General features: G+C 32.9%; 2 protein-coding genes and 1 pseudogene across 5 annotated transcripts; 2 read left to right on the forward strand and 1 right to left on the reverse strand.

The window, feature by feature from the left end:
- The first annotated feature begins 2,570 nt into the window (after positions 1 to 2,570).
- Positions 2,571 to 11,105, forward strand: LOC146904839 (putative LRR receptor-like serine/threonine-protein kinase At1g06840). Of its 3 annotated transcripts, none has more exons than XM_085730960.1 (21): positions 2,571 to 2,689; positions 2,887 to 2,991; positions 4,102 to 4,267; positions 4,523 to 4,594; positions 4,861 to 4,932; positions 5,580 to 5,723; positions 5,820 to 5,891; positions 6,021 to 6,092; positions 6,342 to 6,416; positions 6,603 to 6,671; positions 6,773 to 6,841; positions 6,947 to 7,015; positions 7,137 to 7,223; positions 7,334 to 7,402; positions 7,625 to 8,112; positions 8,214 to 8,378; positions 8,466 to 8,749; positions 8,921 to 8,972; positions 9,364 to 9,617; positions 9,925 to 10,059; positions 10,605 to 11,105. In XM_085730960.1, the coding sequence occupies exons 2-21, from the start codon at positions 2,898 to 2,900 to the stop codon at positions 10,968 to 10,970; spliced, it is 2,874 nt and encodes a 957-aa protein (XP_085587086.1). In that variant the 5' UTR covers positions 2,571 to 2,689; positions 2,887 to 2,897; the 3' UTR covers positions 10,971 to 11,105. The 3 variants fall into 3 exon arrangements, with proteins under 3 accessions (XP_085587086.1, XP_085587087.1, XP_085587088.1); XM_085730961.1 differs by having other exon boundaries at positions 8,214 to 8,372; XM_085730962.1 differs by having other exon boundaries at positions 4,861 to 4,886.
- A 2,065-nt stretch (positions 11,106 to 13,170) lies between these two features.
- On the reverse strand, positions 13,171 to 14,320 carry LOC146904840 (F-box/kelch-repeat protein At3g06240-like; annotated as a pseudogene).
- A 2,513-nt stretch (positions 14,321 to 16,833) lies between these two features.
- Positions 16,834 to 19,794, forward strand: LOC146904841 (F-box/LRR-repeat protein At3g26922-like). 2 transcript variants are annotated; one of them, XM_085728077.1, is made up of 4 exons: positions 16,834 to 16,935; positions 17,265 to 18,212; positions 18,361 to 18,527; positions 19,354 to 19,794. In XM_085728077.1, the coding sequence occupies exons 2-4, from the start codon at positions 17,268 to 17,270 to the stop codon at positions 19,358 to 19,360; spliced, it is 1,119 nt and encodes a 372-aa protein (XP_085584203.1). In that variant the 5' UTR covers positions 16,834 to 16,935; positions 17,265 to 17,267; the 3' UTR covers positions 19,361 to 19,794. The 2 variants fall into 2 exon arrangements, with proteins under 2 accessions (XP_085584203.1, XP_085584204.1); XM_085728078.1 differs by lacking the exon at positions 19,354 to 19,794 and having other exon boundaries at positions 18,361 to 18,531.
- Positions 19,795 to 22,095: the final 2,301 nt, after the last annotated feature.

Below are 22,095 nucleotides of genomic sequence, written 5' to 3' on the forward strand. Positions count from 1 at the left end.
TTAATTAGTCCATTTACTACAATTAATACAATATTTTAGTATTCCCTCCGGTCACATTTATAAGCAAAAACCAATTTTTTTAGGTTTATTGAATAACTAACATATATATAGACCGGATACATTATTTATTCAATGAGACTCAAAAGTTTTTTTTTTTTTTTTTATAAATGTGACAAGGAATAAATACCACTAAAATAAATTCAACTAAAAAATTTCTTAAAAAACGCACACAACCCAAAAATGACATTTAATCTCAGACGAAAGAAGGGAATACTCAAACAAAAACATGTGACATAGAGTTAACATAGTTAAATATTTAAAAAATTGACAAATATCGGTCACTAATACAAATATGGTTTAAATGTGTCATTGGTCCCTGGACTTTCATCAGATTTTGGCATTGGTCCCTGCACTTTTTTTTGTTTGGCATTGGTCTCTGTACTTTGTAAAAATATTGGTATTGATCCCTCTGTTAACTTTTTGTTAAAAAAAAAAAAACACAAAACTAACGGAGTGCCACGTAGCCCAATCATTTCATGCCACGTGGCACCAATACCAATATTTTTACAAAGTGCAGGGACCAATACCAATAGTTTTGTGTTTTTTTTTAACAGAAAGTTAACAGAGGGACTAGAGCTGTCAAAATGGGCCGGGCCGTACGGGTCAGCCCGAAAGCCCGAATAAAATGTAGGACCTGGACTGAATAATTGCAGCCCGAATTTTTTCAGGGCTTTTTAGCCCGGCCCGAAAAAGCCCGTAGCCCGTCAGGGCTGGCCCGTTCGGGCTCCGGGTGGCCCGCCAACCCGCAAAAAAAATACAATTTTTTTTTTAAATCTTGTTGTATCTTATTGCCATTTATATTGTAATCTTTTTTTCTTGAAACAGCTTATATAAATTGGCCAGGCACCAGTGGTGCAAAATTGGCAAAGTGTTACAAAAGCCCTGCAAGCATAACAGAAGGCCAGAGCGTAGGGAATAGCATAAAAAACAGAATAAAAACAGAAACAGAACCATGGAAGAGGAAATACAAACGCCAAAGTATCCAAAAAAGAGATAAACAAAACCCTTGTTAGACACCAACCAACTAAAACAGCACCTGCAAGACAGCCACAGGAACCGAAGCAAGTCCCCAAAGCCAAACCCAAAATATATTGTAATCTATTTATTTCTATCAAACTTATCTCCACAACTAAACATTTCATTACATGATATTTACTGTGGAAACATCTCCTGATAACTAAATTCAACATGACAGTCAAAATTCAGCAGCAAAACAACATACATAATAGCGAGAATAGAAGAACAAAGCATAAAGTAAACGTCTAATTTTGATCCCTCAAATAATAATCTTAATAATACTTGTACGGTGTATAATATCTTAAGTGCTAACTTTGCTGATCAGAGGATTTACGAGCAAGGAGTATATAATTTAGTAATTTTAGCAACTTAGTTATGAACAAAGGAGGGCAGTTGCCTTCAGAATTAATAGCAGAATGGTATGATCGATTTCATAAGTAGCATTGACATTTTAAACTGAACTGAATAGATGTAACTCTTCAAACAAATATTAGATAATGATCATATATAAAAGATTGTATAGCATGATTTGAACATGGAAACTCTAATGCTTAATATGTTGAAGGGTATGTATCATTCAACACTTTGGTGCAAGTGTTTATTTCAGCAAAACTATGAAAAGACTAATATATAATAGCCATAGAAGGACTAAGCAAGGAGACCGAATATTTCATTTCATTAATTTGATTCTGTACTAGATCAATACCACCTTCTTTAATTGCCTGGGTAACAAGATGAAAACTTATTAATCCATGAAATATAACAAGAATGAAAAAAAAAATTAAGTTTCTTCAAAAAAAAGAATAAAAAAAAAACTAGATACGTGCGGGCCGGGCTGGCCCGTTAGCCCGGGAGCCCGTATAGGGCCGGGCTCGGGCTCAATTATTCCAGCCCATATTTAAACCGGGCTTTTTAGCCCGGCCCTAAAAAGCCCGTTTTCTAAACGGGCCGGGCCGCCCGTTTTGACAGCTCTAAGAGGGACCAATACCAATATTTTTACAAAGTGCAGGGACCAATTCCAAACAAAAAAAGGTGCAGGGACCAATGCCAAAATCTGATGAAAGTGCAGGGACTAAAGGCATATTTAAGCCTACAAATATTTAACACCTTCTCTCAAAAAAAAAATACAAATATTTAACACTTATTTATTAATTTTTTTTTTTTGTGGTGCCCGAGTTTGAATCTCGGATCTATATATATATATATATATATATATATATATATATATATATATATATTATGTGTTGTCCCTACCAATCGAGTTAAACTCACGAGTACATTTATTAATTTGTCTAATCTTAAAGCAAGTCACTTATCACTGATACATAAAATAAAGGATAAGCATTATATATTTTTTGATAATGATAAGCATTATATATATATATATATATATATATATATATATATATATATATATATATATATATATATATTTCTAAAAAAAAAAAAAAGGATAAGCATTATAAATAGATGGTTATCATGAATTAGTTATCATATAATGTGTGAATCTTGGTGAAGAGAATGATTTAGCTATAATAAGTTCCCCGCAGATTTACATTGCAATACTTTCAACATTTTTTGACATTTCATTCATCATAAGCTACCTTCTGCGGTGAGACTTTTAATTAGTTTACTTAAGCAGCAATTAACAACTGTTACATACCTTTCTGTTAATTTAGTTTTCACTGTTGCTCATTCAGTTTTTGTCTGAATTGTATGATGTATGTATGTATATATAACTGAAAATTGTTCCTTACTATGATTCAATGCATTTTATTTATATTAATGCTTTATTTGGTTGATTTCTAGGGAATATTGTGATGTGGGCTCTAAGAGTTCATGGATATGCCTTGGTTGTGTCATTTTGTGTCATCACCCTCATGGCAGCCTCAGAAAAAACAGATCCTTTAGAAGGTGATTTGTTGTATTAGAAGAGCTTATAACATTCTGAATCTTTCTGGTTCATTTTGTTTTTTCTGTCCTGTGATTTTAGAATTTATGATTTAAATTTCAGTTCTAGTTGAAAAATTAGGGAGAGGTTTGTTATCTTAACGAAGGTTTTCACAACCCTTGGTGTTGTTTGGAGAATCACTGCCAAATGCAGCTCAACCACAGTGGCAAAGACATAAAAAATCTATTGTGCATGTTTGACTTCACTTTTGTAGGTGTATAATTGATTTTGATTTGATTGTGCTCGAGTAGAATTGATCTTGACTTCATAATTGATTCTAATTTGAAGCTAGAATTTGGATCCTTTGCCTCTAAAATTCATTTTTAGTCTCAAAGTGCGGAAGATATGTATATTTCTATTTAGATACATACAAACATGCATGCAATCATTAAACATAACTCGATTACTGTAACTCACCCTTTCATCACTGGCTACACTTTTTACCATGTCTTGGTGTGAAACTATTTTTATACAACTCACCTTTCTTCACCGGCTCTTTTTACCGGATCCTTGCCCGCTGTGAAACTATTCTTACTTAATTCACCTTTCATCATCGGCTCTTTTTATCGGGTCCTAACTCGCCGTGAAACTATTCTTACATAACTCATTTTTCATCATCGGCTCTTTTTACTGGGTCATTATTCAATGTGAAACATTTCTTACATAACTCACCTTTCATCACCAGCTCTTTTTACCGGATCCTTGCTTGGTTTGAAACAATTTTTGTATAAGTCACCTTTCATTACGGGCTCTTATATGTTGATTTTCCATTCCACAAAATTACTATTTTCTTTTTCCCCCATTTTATCATCCACTTCTTGACTTTGGTCAACTAACTTTTAGACAGAATCGATTTTACAAAATCAATTTTTGTTGCCGCAAAACCAATTCATGTAATGTCGTTGCTCGGATCAATTTTTTTTAAAACCCTTCTTGGCAATTATAAGCTTTAGAGAGAATAAGATACTGTGTTTTCTTCATTTTTTTTCCTATGCTACTTTCATGCAATTTGATTTGGTATTTGAAGTTTTTAAAGTCAAATTATATTTGTTCTAATTTTGGTATGTATGCAGTAAAAGCACTGATAGACATCAAAAAGAGTTTGATTGATCCCAGTGACAAACTGAGGAACTGGAATAAGGGTGATCCATGTGCAGCAAACTGGACTGGAGTTTGTTGTTTTGATAAGAAGGGTGATGATGGTTACTTCCATGATGGTTACTTTCATATTCGAGAGCTGTATGGCTATTTTATCATTCTTTTTTCCTTTTGTTTTGTATTTCACCTCAATTCAATTTTATTTTTTTTTATATTAGTTTCATTTGCCAGTGTACAACTATTTTACACATGCATCAACTATTTTTCATATTCATTAAATGATGTGGCAACACATCATTGAATGTATGTGTAAAATAACTTTACAACGTCAGTCTATAGTATTCTAATGGTTAACACTAACTTTCTAAATTGTTTTGCTATTGAATTTTACTTAAGCTACCTGATGACTTTGAACCTCTCGGGAACTCTAGCACCGCAGCTTGGTCTGCTCTCCCATCTTGTGATAATGTGAGTTTTCTCATTTTATATGTTTCTGAACAAAAGTATGACGATTCTATGGTGCACAAGTGAGACGAGTCTTGCATCATGCATAAGCTAGTTTTCATCATTGGATCAATAAATCTCAACATCAAATTAAATGAAATTTAATTTGACTTTTTGATCTAATGGTGGAAAAGACATGTGTGCATGGTGGAAGGCTATTTTGCTTGTGCATGTATGAGAAGGCTATTTTGTTTGCTTGTGCTAATATCTTCATTGTTTTATGCTTGAAGGAATTTCATGTGGAACAATCTGACAGGTACAATACCAAAGGAAATTGGACACATTACATCATTGGAACTCTTGTAAGAACCTTACCAAAGAAGATGAATTATTAATATTATTTCATTGATTTGCTTTAGCTTATCTAATGATGTAAGAAAGGTTGTAAAATCTGGACTTTACTTCTGGTGGAAAGGGAATAGCAAAATCGGGACTCGTAAAATCGCAATTAAAATTGAAGGATTTTACTCAAGGACTTTTGTATAATCGATATAGAAAATTGTAAAATCGCAATTAAAATCCATTAATTTTACCCAAAAAAAATTAATACTAAATATATGTTATAAATGGTATATAGTCATAAATGACTTAGTTTATAAGAAATCGTAAAATCGCAATCGAAATCGATGCATTTTGTCTATTTTGGGATTCTACTATGGATTTGAGTCGTTGAAGGTGAAGAAAGTCGCAAAATCCTGGATTTTAGGATTTAAATCGGGATTTTGACAACAATTATAAGCACTTGTGAGATTGTTCGAGAGAGCTTATGGATAAGTTGTTTTCAACTTAATTCCAGAAACTCTCCAAGATAGCTTATGAAAAAAGCTTATAGCATATATGAAAATATTTTGACTTTATTTTACAAATGCTATGTCTCATACAACACTGCAAGTCTTAAAGACACTGTTGTAATATGAATTGTTATTATTCAGACATATTTTCTATGCAGGCTCTTGAGTGGAAATAAATTATCTGGTAGTTTACCAGATGAGCTTGGTAACCTTACAAAATTGGATAGACTCCAAGTAGATGAAAACCAATTGTCAGGTCCTGTGCCAAAATCATTTGCTAACTTGGTCCTTATTAAACACATGTAAGTGCATCTCTAAACCAAACGCATCGTAAACAAACACTGAGTTGGACAACAATAATTTATCTGCTTCATTGTTTTTTTTTTTTACCTTTGCAGCCACATGAACAACAACTCATTCAATGGTCAACTTCCATCCGAACTTTCAAATGTATCCAACCTTATTCATTTGTAAGTTTTGAAGCCAAATTTTAACATGTCCTTTATCCTAAAACTTTAGAGTTGCATCCTATATGCATCTCCAAATTGACCCTTTGTACAAAGTTTTAATTGTGTCTGCTTGTTGACATGACTTTATAGGCTTTTGGACAACAATAATTTTTCTGGCTATCTTCCACCAGAATTCTCCAAGCTACAGAGTTTGGCAATACTGTATGTTAATAATCATATTGTATCCTTTTTATTTTGTTTAACATTCTTGTTGATTCTTTGATCATGCAATGCAATAGTTAAATGATTAATCATTTTTTTGATTTGAAAATTTAAATCTCACTTCTTGCATTACTTCAGCAATAAGTTATTATAGTCTTTTATGCACCCAATCATTTTGCATGCCTGTATATATATTCTTGTTGATTTTAGTATAGTCTATGGTTTTGATATTTTCTTGTTTCCTTACAGCCAACTTGATAACAATAATTTCAGTGGAAATGGAATTCCGTCCACCTTCGAAAATCTTCTGAGTCTAGTAAAGCTGTAAGTACTCTATGTCCTTTTTTTTTTCCCCGTTTCTCATTTGACATAGGATGTTACAAAAATTTAATTAATATTATTTAGACACACAATAGGTCAAAATGTTATTTGAAATAGCCTCCAAATCAGACTTAGCCATTTGGTCTTGTGTTCTTTACTTGAGCTAATGTTTCCTCATGGATTTGACAGGAGTCTAAGAAATTGCAGTCTGCAAGGAGCTATTCCGGATTTCAGTTCAATACAAAAACTTACATATTTGTATGTTTAAGTATATCTTGTGGCTTTATTGTGCAGATGATAATGAAATCATTTACTTCTGTTCTTGATACAAACCCATTTGTGATTGGTTCATGTTTTAGGGATCTAAGCTGGAATCAGTTCACTGGACCTATTCCATCAAAGAAACTTGCCGACAATATGACAACTTTGTATGTAAATAGCCAATTTTATTTATAAACTTTGTATCGATATTGAACTAGTTTACTTATCTTCATTAGAATATTTATGTAGTATTTTTTTTTTTGTTATTGCAGTGATCTCTCCCACAACAAGCTCAATGGATCAATTCCTCATGGTGTAGTATATCCACATCTTCAAAGATTGTGAGAATTTACTCATCAACTTATATCTCACATAATATTTCTTTAATTATTAAAAAACTCTTTATGAGCAGCAAGCTAGATTTAGTCTGGTGCAGTTCTTCACTTACTGTGTTAAAAACAGGAAACTAGAGAACAATTTACTATCTGGGTCCGTCCCTGCTACCATATGGCAGAACATATCCTTTAGCAAGAAGGCGAAACTTATAATGTAACTTCTAAATCTGAGTTATTACAGGAATATTGATTTTTGGCATTGAATAATAAATTTATGAAAAGATTTACTGTTGTAAGCTGATGGAGTGAATTTTACCATTGCAGTGATCTTGATAACAACTTGCTTTCTGACATTTTTGGAGATTTGAATCCCCCAAGAAATGTTACCTTAAGGTAATCTAATTAATATGTTCAGTAATATATGCCATGCAACCATATTATCAAATTCTCTCTCTAGTTCAATTTATGTGCATAGTATTCCCCGCATTATGTTTAATTTTAGTCTCATATGATTCATTTTTATTGTCACCACGACTATATTGTTGTTAGCTTTTATACCTTTCTTGTTACATAAATATCTTATCATTTTATTTTTTATTGTTTTCTTCCATAAAGGCTTTCTGGCAATCCTGTATGCAAAAAGTCCAACATACAAAGAATTGGTCAATTTTGTGCTCACCAAGGACGTGATGTAGATGAATTAGAATTTACAAACTCAACCGCTGTCTGCAACATTCAATCTTGTCCAGTAGACAATTTCTTTGAATATTCACCTACATCCCCAGTTCCTTGTTTTTGTGCAGCACCTCTAAGAATAGGATATAGGCTTAAAAGTCCAAGTTTTTCTTACTTTCCTCCCTATATAACTAGTTTTGAATCATACATAACAGCGTCCTTAAACCTAAGCCTTTATCAGTTATCAATAGATTCTTATGAATGGGAAAAGGGTCCTCGTCTTAGAATGTATTTAAAGTTTTTTCCTTCATCCAATGATTCTCTCACATTCAACATAAGTGAGATTGGTAGCATCTTTGCGTCATGGGAATTTAATCGCACAGACTTTTTTGGACCATATGAACTCCTGAATGTCACTCTTCCAAATAGTAAGTTCTCAAATCTCAACATTTTAGTATTGAGATTTAGTTAATATAATGTATTCCCTTTATTGAGTTTCTCTGATATAACTTTTATTTTATTGTTATAGTGACTATTAATACAGAGGGGGGAAAAAGAAAAAAAGGCATAAAAGTTGCGATTATAATAGCAGCTGTTGCTAGTATTTTAGTAATATCTGTAATAATCATTCTCAATCTCCTACTTTTTAGAAGAAATATGAAATACCGGCACTTGATTTCCAGGAAACGTATGTGTAAGTATTTTAATGCATTCTTATGATAATGTCAATTTGATTAATCTTTGAAAAAACACAGATTTAAATCGATATCTCTTTTTGCAGCCTCTGATATATATATCAATATAGATGGTGTGAAATCATTCACTTTGAAAGAGTTGACTCATGCTACTAACAAGTTTGATATCTCAACTAAAGTTGGTGAAGGAGGTTATGGAAATGTCTATAAGGGCATTTTATCTGATGAAACAGTTGTTGCCGTTAAGCGAGCAGGTGAAAATTCATTACAAGGACAAAAAGAGTTCTTAACTGAGATCGAGCTTTTATCAAGGTTACATCATCGAAATCTTGTCTCACTAATTGGTTACTGTAACGAAGAAGGAGAGCAGGTATATAACCTATAGCTAAGCTTATAATATTATGTATATCATATTGCAACTAATATTATTGAAGAAGCTAAAAGAAAACGAGAAAAAAAAATTTGTTCTACTATGCATAATTATTAAACAATTCCATACCAGACCATAATATCATCTCATATACTATTTTTCTTGGTTCAGATGCTGGTTTATGAATTCATGCCCAATGGCACCTTAAGGGAATGGATTTCTGGTAAGGAATCATAGGAATTTTAGTATTGAAATTAGAAATGTCATATATTACTCCATATTTAGATAGATATTGGTTCCTTTATGTTGGTTGTGCAAATGGACTCTTTACCATTTTCATATTCTTGTTTTCTGCTCTCAATTTTGGGTTTTTCTTGCCAACAAATTGTTTATGCTCGTGCAAAGTTGAATATCTCCTCGATTAATGTTTGAATTTTTATAAGCATTTCAAATATGAATTCTTGGGACACCTCAACTGTTAGTATTTTATGTTTGATATGCATTTACTATGTCTGTTGAGGGAGAATAACATTAAAGTACAAATGTAACTTCAATTTTCACGAAAAAAATTAAGTTACTCAATATTTACAACTAAAAATGGATATATTTGGCAGGTAAAAGTAAAAATTGCAACGATGGCCTAAGTTTTTTCATGAGATTACGGATAGCAAAGGATGCAGCCAAAGGCATACTATATCTGCATACAGAGGCTAATCCTCCTGTATACCACAGAGATATTAAAGCCGCCAACATACTCCTAGACTCAAAGTTTACAGCTAAAGTTGCTGATTTTGGATTGTCACGACTTGCACCATACTCAGATGAAGAGGGAAATGTACATGTGTCAACAGTTGTGAAGGGAACACCGGTAAGTTTGCTAAAGAAAATTTAGGAATGATTTCAATTCCAATGTTGAAGACTTTAAGTTCCTAAACTGATCGATATTTTTTGTTAATTTCAAGAAACAAATTGTTTGATCCTAGGGATTTAACAGCTGGTTATTCACTTCTAAATCATTCGACTGATACCTTTTATGCAGTTTTGACAATTTTATTAGCTTATCCTTATAATGGTGTTTACAAAGAGTTCTGACACACGCTTGTAGTCTTTTTTGTCCAATTAGAAATATGAATATTAGGTTTGAATATACTAACTAATTTGTAATTTTCCTGCAGGGTTACCTGGACCCAGAATATATGATGACTCATAAGTTAACTGATAAAAGTGATGTATACAGCCTAGGAATTGTGTTTTTGGAGCTTTTGACCGGCATGCATGCAATATCACGTGGGAAAAACATTGTCCGTGAGGTACATTTTTATTTTTTTACACCTTTTTTCCGTATATTAAGATAATAAAACTTCTACTCACATATGTTGTGACTTGGGTTCAAGTCCATGATCTCGTTAAGATATGAGTAAGTTATGCGTAATTCCATAGTAAATCCATAGTGAGGTTAGCGATTCTCGTTAACTTTACATGGACGTGCCTCTCCTATTCTAAATTTTTATCTATAAAAAAAGGTTACATTTGTATTCTTGTATATGTCTAATTTATTTTCAAATAAATCATCAATTTAGTCTCTATAATTGTAAGATACTCCAAATTTAATCTCAGAAATTTATAATATTCCAAACTAGTCCTTGAAATTGAAAACCGTTGATTATATTAGTTATTTTACTGGCATGTGATTGAGAATTTTCAAATTCATAAACCATTTTAAAATTTCGTTAACTTGAGAGACTAAGTCGGCATCGTCCAACAACACTCTTCATTTTCCTACCAAGTTGAAAGAAATACTACTGCTTAAACATACTCTTATGTCTATTATGGTATACAATATATTTTATATCAGGTTAATCTGGCTTGTCGATCTGGCGTAATAGATTCCATTATAGATAACAGAATGGGCGAGTATCCATCTGAATGCTCAGACAAGTTCTTAGCTCTGGCCCTCAGTTGCTGTCATGACCATCCAGAGGAGAGACCATCAATGTTAGATGTGGTGAGAGAACTGGAAGACATTATTTCCTTGGTACCTGAAACTGAAATTAGTTTATCGGATGTTTCTTTTGATAATTCTAGTAAAATGGCACCCTCATCTTCATCATCATCAACAACAACATCAGGATTGACAAGAAAGGATCAACAACACATGCCCTCATATGTGTCAGGAAGTGATCTTGTCAGTGATATCATTCCTACTATTGTTCCTCGCTGATGCCTTACTGTTGCTCTTGTTTAAGCATACTCTTATGTCTATTGTCGTATATAATTACCGTTTCCCTTCTTACACTGGACTTTGTAAATTTTATACTCATGTAAACAAATTTGCTGGCAAAAAAAAGAAGAAAAATTGATATATCTACCAACCGAGTTTGTGTGGTTTGTCGAAACCTAGAAGCTCATACTTTTTATTTTCACAATTACAAAGACTACTACAATTTGTGAGGTTGAGTAATTTTAAAAATGTAACAATGCAGATAAAAATTCACAGAAGAGGATAAAAGGCTGATTTGGTCATTGATTTGAGAGTAAAAAAATGGAGTTTTAAGAAGGTCGAAGGTGCGATCTTCATCCTCGCATAATTCTAACTATACTCATTTGTCATTCAAAAGAAAAAAGGCTAAATTTGCATGTTCGTGTTATGTTAAAACCAAGTTCATGATAGATCAAAATATCATCTTTATTAGCACAACATTCAATTTCTTACGGTGCAAGTAAAATAGATAAAGAATGGTGGATGAAAGATTGATGATGAAAAATCAGAGATAAAATATGCTATGTTGTAACAAATTCATTAGAGAATGAAAGTGGTGACTTACAACTTATTTATAGACATACTTGCTAGGTAAGAAATAAATGTTAACTAATAAACTGGTTTTTCAAAACAGCTCGTAATTTATCCTAACCAACTCATATCCCTTTCTAACCAATTATTATTCTAATTATGGATTAACATGTTAACAATCTCTAGTCTAAGGGAAGCAAAGGACAAGCAATGCAGGCACAAAACAGATCATCCCTAAATACAACCACATAAATATCTAAGAAAAACTTAAAGATCATGTTCGTATAACACATGATGAGCAGTAGGATTGGCAATTATTAGAAAAGGGTATCACAATATTTGGACAGAGCATGTTTGCTTTTGATTGCAGCGTATGCAGTAGGATTGGCAGCAGATTCTTCATTATGCAGTAGGATTGGCAAAATCAACCAGCAGGTCATGGAATTGTGGTTCCGGATTCATAAAACTAGTAATAGCTAAAAATAAGATTCAGGCCTCAGGTGAAAATTGTGTAATTGATACCAAAGTGGAATTTAAGAAATGAAAGGGAAACTATAATTCATTGAAGAATCATAATATGAAAATTAAGGAATGATTAAACAAATGATGATCAATTATTTATACAAGAAGATGATCATTATTAGATCTGCAAAATTGCAAATAAACCAAAAAGCAGAGAAACAAAGAGAGATCTCAAAGAGGAACACAAGCCATAATGCTTGCAACTTCAAAAATGATTTTGACACCCGAGAAGAATAAGAATGCCATCATTATAGATTACAGTTCTAACGTAAGCGCAACAACAACTAAGATTAGAGAATACCCTAGTTTAATGTTTCATGAAGCATATAATCAAATAGATGAATTAAGTTGTACATTAGAGTCATATTTAAGTTGTCTTATCTCCAAATATAGCATGAATCCAAGATAAATTAAGAACAAGTTTGAATAAACTGAACCATCTCCTTCAAAAAAAAAGTTTGAATAAACTGAACCATCTAACATAATATCTAGACATAAATAATCCTAATGAAAGAAATAGAAAAAATGTGAGCTGAAATCTTTTCTTGTCGAGGAACTGATCAACGTTGAAGTAAGCTGCAACAACCTTCAAGCTTGCTGTCATCATACAAGCCTACACCACAAGTAACATGAGGAATATGTTATTAAAGATTAGATTCTATAGCAATATCTTTATACTTCAAGCTCTAAAATTGGAAATAGGATAACTCGTTGTGCATACTATCTGCAACAAAATTTAGAAGTGAATGAAATTAATACTTGCTCATTTAATAGTTTCCAGCTTTCACCTCCCATGTTGAGTACTATATAATGCTAAAGTTTCGTTTATAATGTTGTTACTATCCTTAACTCTAGCATACTATCCTTATATATAAGTTTCGTTTAAATATGGATCCCATTAAAGAAAATTCATCATCTAACTTATAGGTTATAATATTGAATATAAGAGGAAAACATATACAATAGATTCAGAGATTGTCAACCCGTTTACAATAGGCAATACATCATAATTAATTCAACAATAGAATCAAATCAGAGCCATCATTAAAAAATGATCACACAAGTAAATCAAATTCAAACAAGTAAATAGCTGAAGAGGAACTTACTTTCAACAAAACGAAACCAAGCTTTCAACATAAACCCTAGCATTTGAGCGCGAAAAATTCTGGACTCTTTCTGCTCTACTATCTCTCCAATTATAGAGAATTGCTTGGTTTCCGCGATTGTTTCTCAATAATAGTGTATCATTCTCTTCCGAAAGGCATAATGGCACCATATTAAAGTCAACATAAACATGATCACCTATTTGAAGATTATGATAACTAGTTTTAAGGAACTGAGTCCAAGACTCTTTAACTCCAAATTCCTTCATCAATCATATTACAAAATGAGTTTGTTTGAAATCATGAGAAAAACAGAGACAGTCCTTTAACACGCTTAGATTCGGGGCAACAATTGGCACTTCAATGAAACCCTGAGGAGGAGACAAACGAGTATGTATCTTAGTGTCCAAATGAAGTGAAATAATCTCAAATTGCTCAATAGTAATATCCTTCCAATTGTAACGTAAAGTGGAGTAATTGCGAATTGCCAACCAAGTAACACTACCACCAAGATGCACAACATCATTAACAACTTGATGATGAGCAACACAGGGATTTCGAATATTTCTCCAAACATTTCTACCTAAAGTGAATACTCTTATCTTTGTGTTCTCCCGAAGGAATTCCACCACCATATAAGTGTCAGTTGAATTATTATAACCAAAATCTATTGTAGCATTGTAATTAGGATAGAAATATACTTTTTCCGATAATTTCCTTATGGTTGGGTTCCAAAAACAAAGCCACAACAACTCTCTTTTCTTAACGAATGAATATCCACTAACACCCAAGCAAGCAGAGCAATCCATTGCAGGAACCAATGATAATGTCCTTGTCTAGTTGATAGTAAGGATCTCCAGGAAGATTGATAATGATTGGAGGGTTCTCAAGCAAACAAAGAACAGTGAAGGACATGGTTTCATTGTCTTCATTCCACTCATGAGATACAAGTGTGAGGTCCGTGTTTTGTGCAAAATGATTAAGATGCAATTTGTCAAAGGTGGGTTCGGCGATGAGGGACTTCCATGACTTACTCACACACTTCAGTCGCATAAGTTGTTTTACGGTAAGCCATGATAGCACTTCAACGATGAGTTCGTCAGGGAGGAATACTGATGATGGTGACGCATTGGATGGCGATGGAGGGAAATTCATTTTGCGAAAGCAGTGGCGCGCCGTAACAGCAGTTAAATAGAGATTAATGATGTTAATGTTAAGAAGTTGAACCCTAATAACATAACAAAGTAAAACCAACAAAATTCACAATTTGCAATGACAAACCGCATAGCAGAAAATTCCAAACACAAATATTTTCAAATAATAAAGTATAAGCTACGAGACTTACCTTTACCAACCAATTGCAATTTGGACAGACGCTGTTATTATATTTTTCTTCGTTTTAATTTGTATATGACCCCTCAAATATTCTATTCTGTGTTTTTAAGAAAACTTTGAATGGATGAATGATTGTAGATTTCACTTTTTTAAGAAAACTTTCAAGTAATTTTATGGTTTGAGAGAGATAGAGAGAGTACAGGCGCGGCCAAAAATATAGAGAGGCTAACATTAAGGTTTGTATCAAAAAAACTCTATCCGCTGGTTTTTTTTTAAATATATTCGTCGCTGTCTTTGAAAGTAGACAAATATAACAGCAGTGCTATATAATGCGAGGCATGCACTCACGAAGTGATTGCAAGAAAAAAAGACCAATAAGAAGTTGTTGTTGGGCGGAATGCATGGGAATCAAATTATTATTATCCAATCAAAATATGACAGTTTTTCTCTCAGGATGAATTCACGAGTAATGCTTCACATGAAGTAGCATTTTCCTAAATATAAATACATGTGTGATGGAAAAAAGTGGAAATCGATTAACTGAATGAAATCAAAAAGAGCAGAAAAAAAAAAACACAAGAATTTGTTTCATTTAGAGATAAGGTGCTAAAAAACCAAGCAACTATAGTTAGAGAGAGTTGATGTGATCACCAACAACATGACACCAATCGAACTTGTGTGTGAAAATCAATTAATACCAATTTTCAAGCGAAGAATTTGGTCATTAAAAAACTAAGCGTTCCATGGAAAGATACTCTGATGTTAGGGATGACAATGAACTGAACCAACTCGAAAATAGTTCGAGACTCGATTCAGTAATTAATTCGTTGAACTTTGTTCACGCATCACCTTTTTTTGCAACCTAGTTTCGTGCTAGTACACTAGTTCACTGGATTTTGGTTGTCATTGATGCTCATTTGTTAGGATTGACTAGGGTTGAATCCACTTGAGTTGATTTATCTGTCTATATTATCTAAGGGTGTTCAAAATTTACCAACCCAATAAAAAAAACCACAAACCGAACCAATCCAAACCGAAACTACAAAAAACAGCGTATGGTTTGGTTGTACTTGGGCCAACTTTTCATTCAAGCACGCAATGTGGTTTGATTTGCGGTATTTATTTTGCATATGTCAGGCGCATGAGCACATCTGGCAGCCTCTCCTGTGCGATTTATTGTGTTTTCATCTCGTTTTCGATTGTTATTCCGTCTGGAAACTCCTAGAAATTTGAAATGTATTTTCTTCGCTTTTGAATTAATTGTTTTCAAAAAACTTCTAAGAATCATTGGTTTTCAATTTCATATCTTTGATCCTTCATGTGATGTCTTGATTTTCCGGTTTACATGATTTCTCACTACAAAACACTAAAAACACCTATGGAGTCGCATGATCTAGGATAAAAGTGAATTACAACGACTCGAGTGAAAACAATACAATGTGTTCCCCAAACCATTGCCAACTCATATAATTCTCATCTTATTTGTCTTCAATTGCAACGAAAGATACTAAAAACATAGCAAAAAATATCATATGATGCTCCGTCATCACAAAAATATCATAGAAAAAAAATTGTCAAAAAACTTGAGAACTTTCATCTATATGATAAGATATAGGTTAATTTTTTTTTAAAAAAAAAAATTAGAAATAAAATTTGCAACAATATTTTTTGCTCCAAAAAGTTGTGAGACTTAAAAACTTTTATATATAAAATGAGCGTAGACTGTTTAACATTTAGTATATTCAAGGGAAATGCTAGCAACACACATTTTAACACACTGTTTTTGATTGGTTAAAATTTGCATAGGTCCCAACAAATTCACAGGACCCTATATGATTTAGTAGAACACGCGTGAATTTAAACGAATAAAAAAGAGTGTGTTGAAAAATATGGGTTAAAACGTGGGTTAAAAATATGGGTTAGCATTTTTTTTCTAGTAAAATAAAGATAAAAATAAATATAGTGAGATACTCCCTCCGTCTCTCAATAATTGTCTCCGTACCCATTTTTCTTTTTGTCAAAATAATTATCGCTTTAGAATACCAATGTAACATTTATTATTATTTTCCATTATAATACCTTTATTTATTGAACTTTATCCAACTTAACTACTCCACTAACTACAATTAATAAGGGTGTTTTAGTAAATTAAACTAATTTTACCATCAAAACCAGCACAATTAATCATTTCCTTAATAATCGTGCATCAACCTTAAACGACTATTATTTAGAGATGGAGGGAGTAATAGATAAATAGACAGGTTGAATGCTTCCCTAAAAAAAAAAAAAAAAAGACAGGTGAAATGCCAAAAAGAAAAAAACACGTCGATAATAAATAGCGATTAACTCTCACCTCTCTCTCTCTCCAAAACCCATCGACAGTGTAACAATGGAACAAGGCTTCTTCTTCGCTATCTGATTCCAACGGTGTAAAGGTAAGTGTCTCGTTTGCTTCATTCAAATTACACATTCATTTTATGCTTTTCTTTTTTTAACCTTATTAGTTTTCATCAGTTCAACATGTTCCCAATTAATGTTTCATTTTTCATGAAATAACACATTCTAGGGTTTTGATTTTTTAACCTAGTTAGTAGTGAACTGAAGATGATTTCTGTTGGATTTTTTTTTCATTAGATTGCTTATTTTGTGGAAATGAATTCAGAAATAATTAATAGGAAGATCAAGAGATTCAATTCCAACCATTGAGGCATTTATTTTCCCTTTCCCTTCGATTTCTTTTAAATCACTTCTAACTCACTCACAGGTTATGAAACAAACAATGAAACGAGGAAGAAGAAAATACAGCGACGATGTAAAAGAAGACCGCCTCAGTGATTTACCCGATTGTGTTATTCTTGTCATACTCTCTTTTTTGGACGCCGAATGCGCTGTTCAAACTTGCATTCTCTCCAAAAGATGGAACAATCTTTGGAAACATCTTCCTATCCTTATATTAAAGACTTCAAACTTTACGAGTATGGCAAATTTCAATAAATTCGTGTCTCGTATTTTGTCTCGTCGTAATGCAAAAACACCATTGCATGCTCTTGATATTCAGCGCGATGAATGTGTGCGGACCCGTACTGTGCAGACCCGTCTACTCCAACGGATGGTCAAATATGCTGTTTCACACAATGTCCAACAATTAAGTATCAATCTCATATTTGATATTCAACAATTTCCAACTTGCTTATTTTCATGTCGCACTTTAACTTCTCTTAAACTGGCTCTTATTCACCCTACAAATTATATGGGAACATTATTTCCTAGTTCACTTGATTTGCCAGCATTAGCCACCTTGTCTCTTCGGTCATTCATCTTTCCTGTTGGCAATGATGGTCGTGTTGACCCTTTTTCGGCATTTAGCAGTTTGAATAGTTTGACTATTCGGTACTGTAGAGTTCTTGGTGCACAAAACCTCTGCATATCAAGTGCTACACTTGATGATTTAACTATAGAAATGCACAATGAATATGACAAAATTGAGTTATCTACTCCAAGTCTTTGCTCCCTTGTCTTTGTTTGTTCAGGGGATATTCCTGATCTGAAACTACGTGGGATAGAGAGCAATCTCTCTTCTGTCAAGCATGTAATGATTGATGCAGGCATAGGCCGGCGTATTGATGCTGCCAGTAACTCTCTGGTTCTTCTTAAATGGCTGGTTGAACTTGCTAATATCAAATCGTTGACAATCAACCATATTGTTCTACAGGTACTTTCGTTCAAGTTTGATTTGTGGAATTATTAGTTAGTTCATATTTAATTTTCACTTTTTATTATTTTCTTAGAATGCTTCCTTTTCTATTTTAGTGGACTTGCATTAAATTGATTCTGATTCACAATCATCCTTCATTGATTAGGTTCTCTCCGCAGTTCTTGATTTATTGAAGGTTGAGTTCCATTCCTTGTGTAATTTGAAGTCACTTAGAGTAAAAATGTGGACACATTCATCCATACCTATTGGAACTTTGAACTTTTTGCTTCAAAACTCACCCTCAGTAAAGGTTGAAATCATAGATTGTTCAAGGTAAATGTGCATTTAACTTATTGAGCACAATTTTTCTGGTTTAGCTTTTGCAATGCAGTTAGTTTAGTTTGAACTTGAATGTGATAAAAATGCAAAGATGTGAAGGATTAATATGGTTTTGCTTAACTGTCATCTTTTTATACTAACTAATAATATATCCCTATAATGCTAATGCAGTTCAATGGTTCTTTTTCTGCATATGCTATACTATTAAGTTTATTGGATGATGAAGATTTACACTCAGAATCTTAGATTATTTTTTTATTTTTTGGTTTTCCTCTGAACTGGACCAATTTTTCTTTACTCACTAGGTAATCTGATTTTCACCATTGTTTTCATTCGGATTGTAGGTAACCTTAGAAAAGAAGCCTTTGTTTCTAAGTATCCAGTGTAATTAATTAATTATACTAAATTTTTCTCTTAGAATAACTAAAACCAAAAATTACTTATAGGGTTAATTACGTTGACCTTTATCAGAAGATCTCAGTCAAGAATCTTTGTGGAGTACTCTTTGTTATAGGGTATGATGTTAGAGTGCACTTAATTCTGATTGGTTTCCATTTACATAAAATCAAAGTAAAATATGGAAGTTAAAACTTAATACTTAGACAGGTCAGATTCATTTACATAAAATATACTTTGAAGTTATCGACTCCAACTGCTTTTCTATTGTTATGTTGTGTTCAATTTGGATACTATTATTCTGGGAGAAAGCTAAAATGACTACAATTTAATTTTTTTATACTTTTAGGTTATAGTCATATACATTTTCTTCTACCGATTTTGATTGAACAAATTCCATAATATTTTTTGTATATCAATGCAGAAATTGATTTCTTTTGTCCATGTTGTCATGGCAGTGACAAAGGTCGTGCTTTTCACGTTCTTAAGCCAGCTGGATAATTTCAAAGAGGCAGAATTTGAAAGTAAGAAGGTTTTGAATCAAACTTTACATCATCAAAATTGGACTCACTCATTATGCTTTTGTATTAATGTATGAACACAGTTGTAATAAAATTCTGGAGGCACTGGCAGATGTATTTGAGTGATGTTTGTAACTCAAATTTTCATGAAACTCAAATATTTACTATGGCATTTATGCTGTAAAATATGTTGATTTTCCTCCAAGTCTTCAAAATTGGTTTGAAACCGTGCACTTGCAGATTTACTGCATCACATTTATGCTGTAAAATATGTTGATTTATCTCTAAGTTTTCAAGAATGGTTAGAAACTATGTGATTCAATCTACTATAATCTCTTTTCATGTATTCTATGAAAATATAGCAACCTCCATGCTGAAACTAAGTAAAAAATAAAGAATGAACTTTTGTTTGACGGCGTGGATTGCTGTTATGTATTTCAATTAGTTGTACGCAAAAAAATTTCAGTAGTGAATTGCACATCAGAATTGAACAAGTAACAATCTGTGTTTTCGAATCAAATGATCATATAAGCTACCACAGTTTACTATCAACTTTAAGGCAACCATAATCTATATGTCTATCATTGATTTGGATACTCAATACATTTTAAGATTTGTTGTCAAGTTTAGCCAATACATTTAATCCAGCCACATAATTTCTTCAAAAACTCCATCTAATTATGGCCTATATGTCTGTCAGTTCATGGCAACCGTAGTCTTTATGTTTATCAATTATTTGGATATTCAATACATATTAAGATTTGTTGTCAAGCTTAGCCAATTAAGCCAACCACATAATTTCTTCTCAAACTCAATCTAATTATAACATATATGCATGCCAATTCATGGCTTACATTAGTGCATTGCCTAGCACAATATAAGAAATATGTATCTTGCATTTTCTGTGGAGAAATCCTTCATATCTTCCTATCTTGCATTTTCTAATTACCCCATTTAATTGATCCAATTTTCCAGAGTATTGATCATATCTACATATGTGCTTTATTAGTGGAATTTGTCTTAGAGTAACTTTAAGGCCGCGTAATATTTATAAAACGGGCCAGATATCCAAAGCTTGCCCACTCTTTCGTTGTTTTTGGGGGTATGCATTGCAGTGCCTTGCTTAATAAGTAATCTATACAATTGACATATGCAGGACAATTTTCCACTTTTCTGTATAGCAAATATCTGAATTCTGCTCTTCTCCCAGCACATTTTACTCGCGCCCAGCATGATTTTCAGTTATACCCTTGCGTGAGTTAAGTCACGCTGTGTGACTTAACTCACGCACCTTATGAGTTCTGCGTGACTTAAGTCATGCACCACTGGCCTGGGCGCGTGTCAATTCCCTATTCCCTCACACCATATCACTTTCTCCCCCTCCTCACTCTCTCCCTCTATTTCTCTTCTTTTTTTTTTCTTCAATAGTCTCTAGTCACTTGCGGTAAATGGTGGTCATTTTTGAGGTAAATAGTGAGTAGCCAACTTGGAGGAAGTGATCAATGTAACGCCCTCCTTTTATTTAATTATTTTTATTAAGTTAGAATTTATTTATGTGATTTAATTATTTATATGAGGTGTTAGTATTTTATTATGTGGCATTATTCTATTATTTATTAGAATATGAGAATTATTAGTGTAAGTAGAATTGGGGGTTAGAATAGAAAGAAGAATAAGTTGTTGGGCCGAAAATAGATTTAGAAAGAATAGAAAGGATATAAATAGATGAAGCTAGGTTGAGAGAATAGTTTACAACGTACGTTCAGTTTTGGAGGAAAAGAGGAGAAAAGAGAAGAGAAGAACCTAGGAGAGAGAAAGATGTGATTTCTGCATATTAAGGTGAGGGTGAGACTATCTTGCATTAATATTAAGTTGTTAAATCATTAGATTACATCTAACAAGTTGGGGAGAGTTTGTGAGATTAAGAGGATTAGGGTTTATGAGCGATTTTGATGATTAGATGATGAAGAACTGTAGAATTGAGGAGAGAATCATGAACAGACCTTAGATATCCCATAGAAATGTTATTAGAAGTAGTTTGATGGTTAGAAACATGAGAATAGATGAAAAGTTGAGATTTTTAGGATTCTGCCCGAGCCTACTGTCATCGCTCGCCACTGCGAGCAGAATCGCTCGCCATTGCGAGCTAACCCAATGAACTCGCCACTGCGAGCAGAATCGCTCGCCACTGCGAGTAGCCCAGATGCTCGCCACTGCGAGCAGAACACTCGCCATTGCGAGTAATGCTGTTAGTTTCCCAAATTCGTTTTGTTTGCGATCCTTTTGCACGTGTAGTGATGAGTGATCCTAGAATTAAGAATGAGAGTTGTTTAGACTGATTAAAGCTGCACAGAAGCCGAGTTAGGTGATTGTGATTATTAGCAAAGAAGTATTGGTTTATAAGTATTATTTATGATGTTTTATGATGTTAAGTTAATATGATGCATTCCTTTAATGATGATATGATATTCAAGCACTGTTATATGCTGCATTTGTTGTTGATTGTTGCTGTTGAACCTTGATTAATGTTATAAGCAAAGTGACGTTGATATAAATACATTAAGTGAATACTTGTGGTGTTTTAAGTTAATGTGATTCATACATTGATGATAATATGTTGTGAATTGTTCATATGTTCTCTACGT

This window comes from Medicago sativa, chromosome 7 (genome assembly GCF_051527215.1).
Source record: "Medicago sativa cultivar Bolivia chromosome 7, Bolivia_mono, whole genome shotgun sequence".
NCBI lineage: Eukaryota > Viridiplantae > Streptophyta > Magnoliopsida > Fabales > Fabaceae > Medicago > Medicago sativa.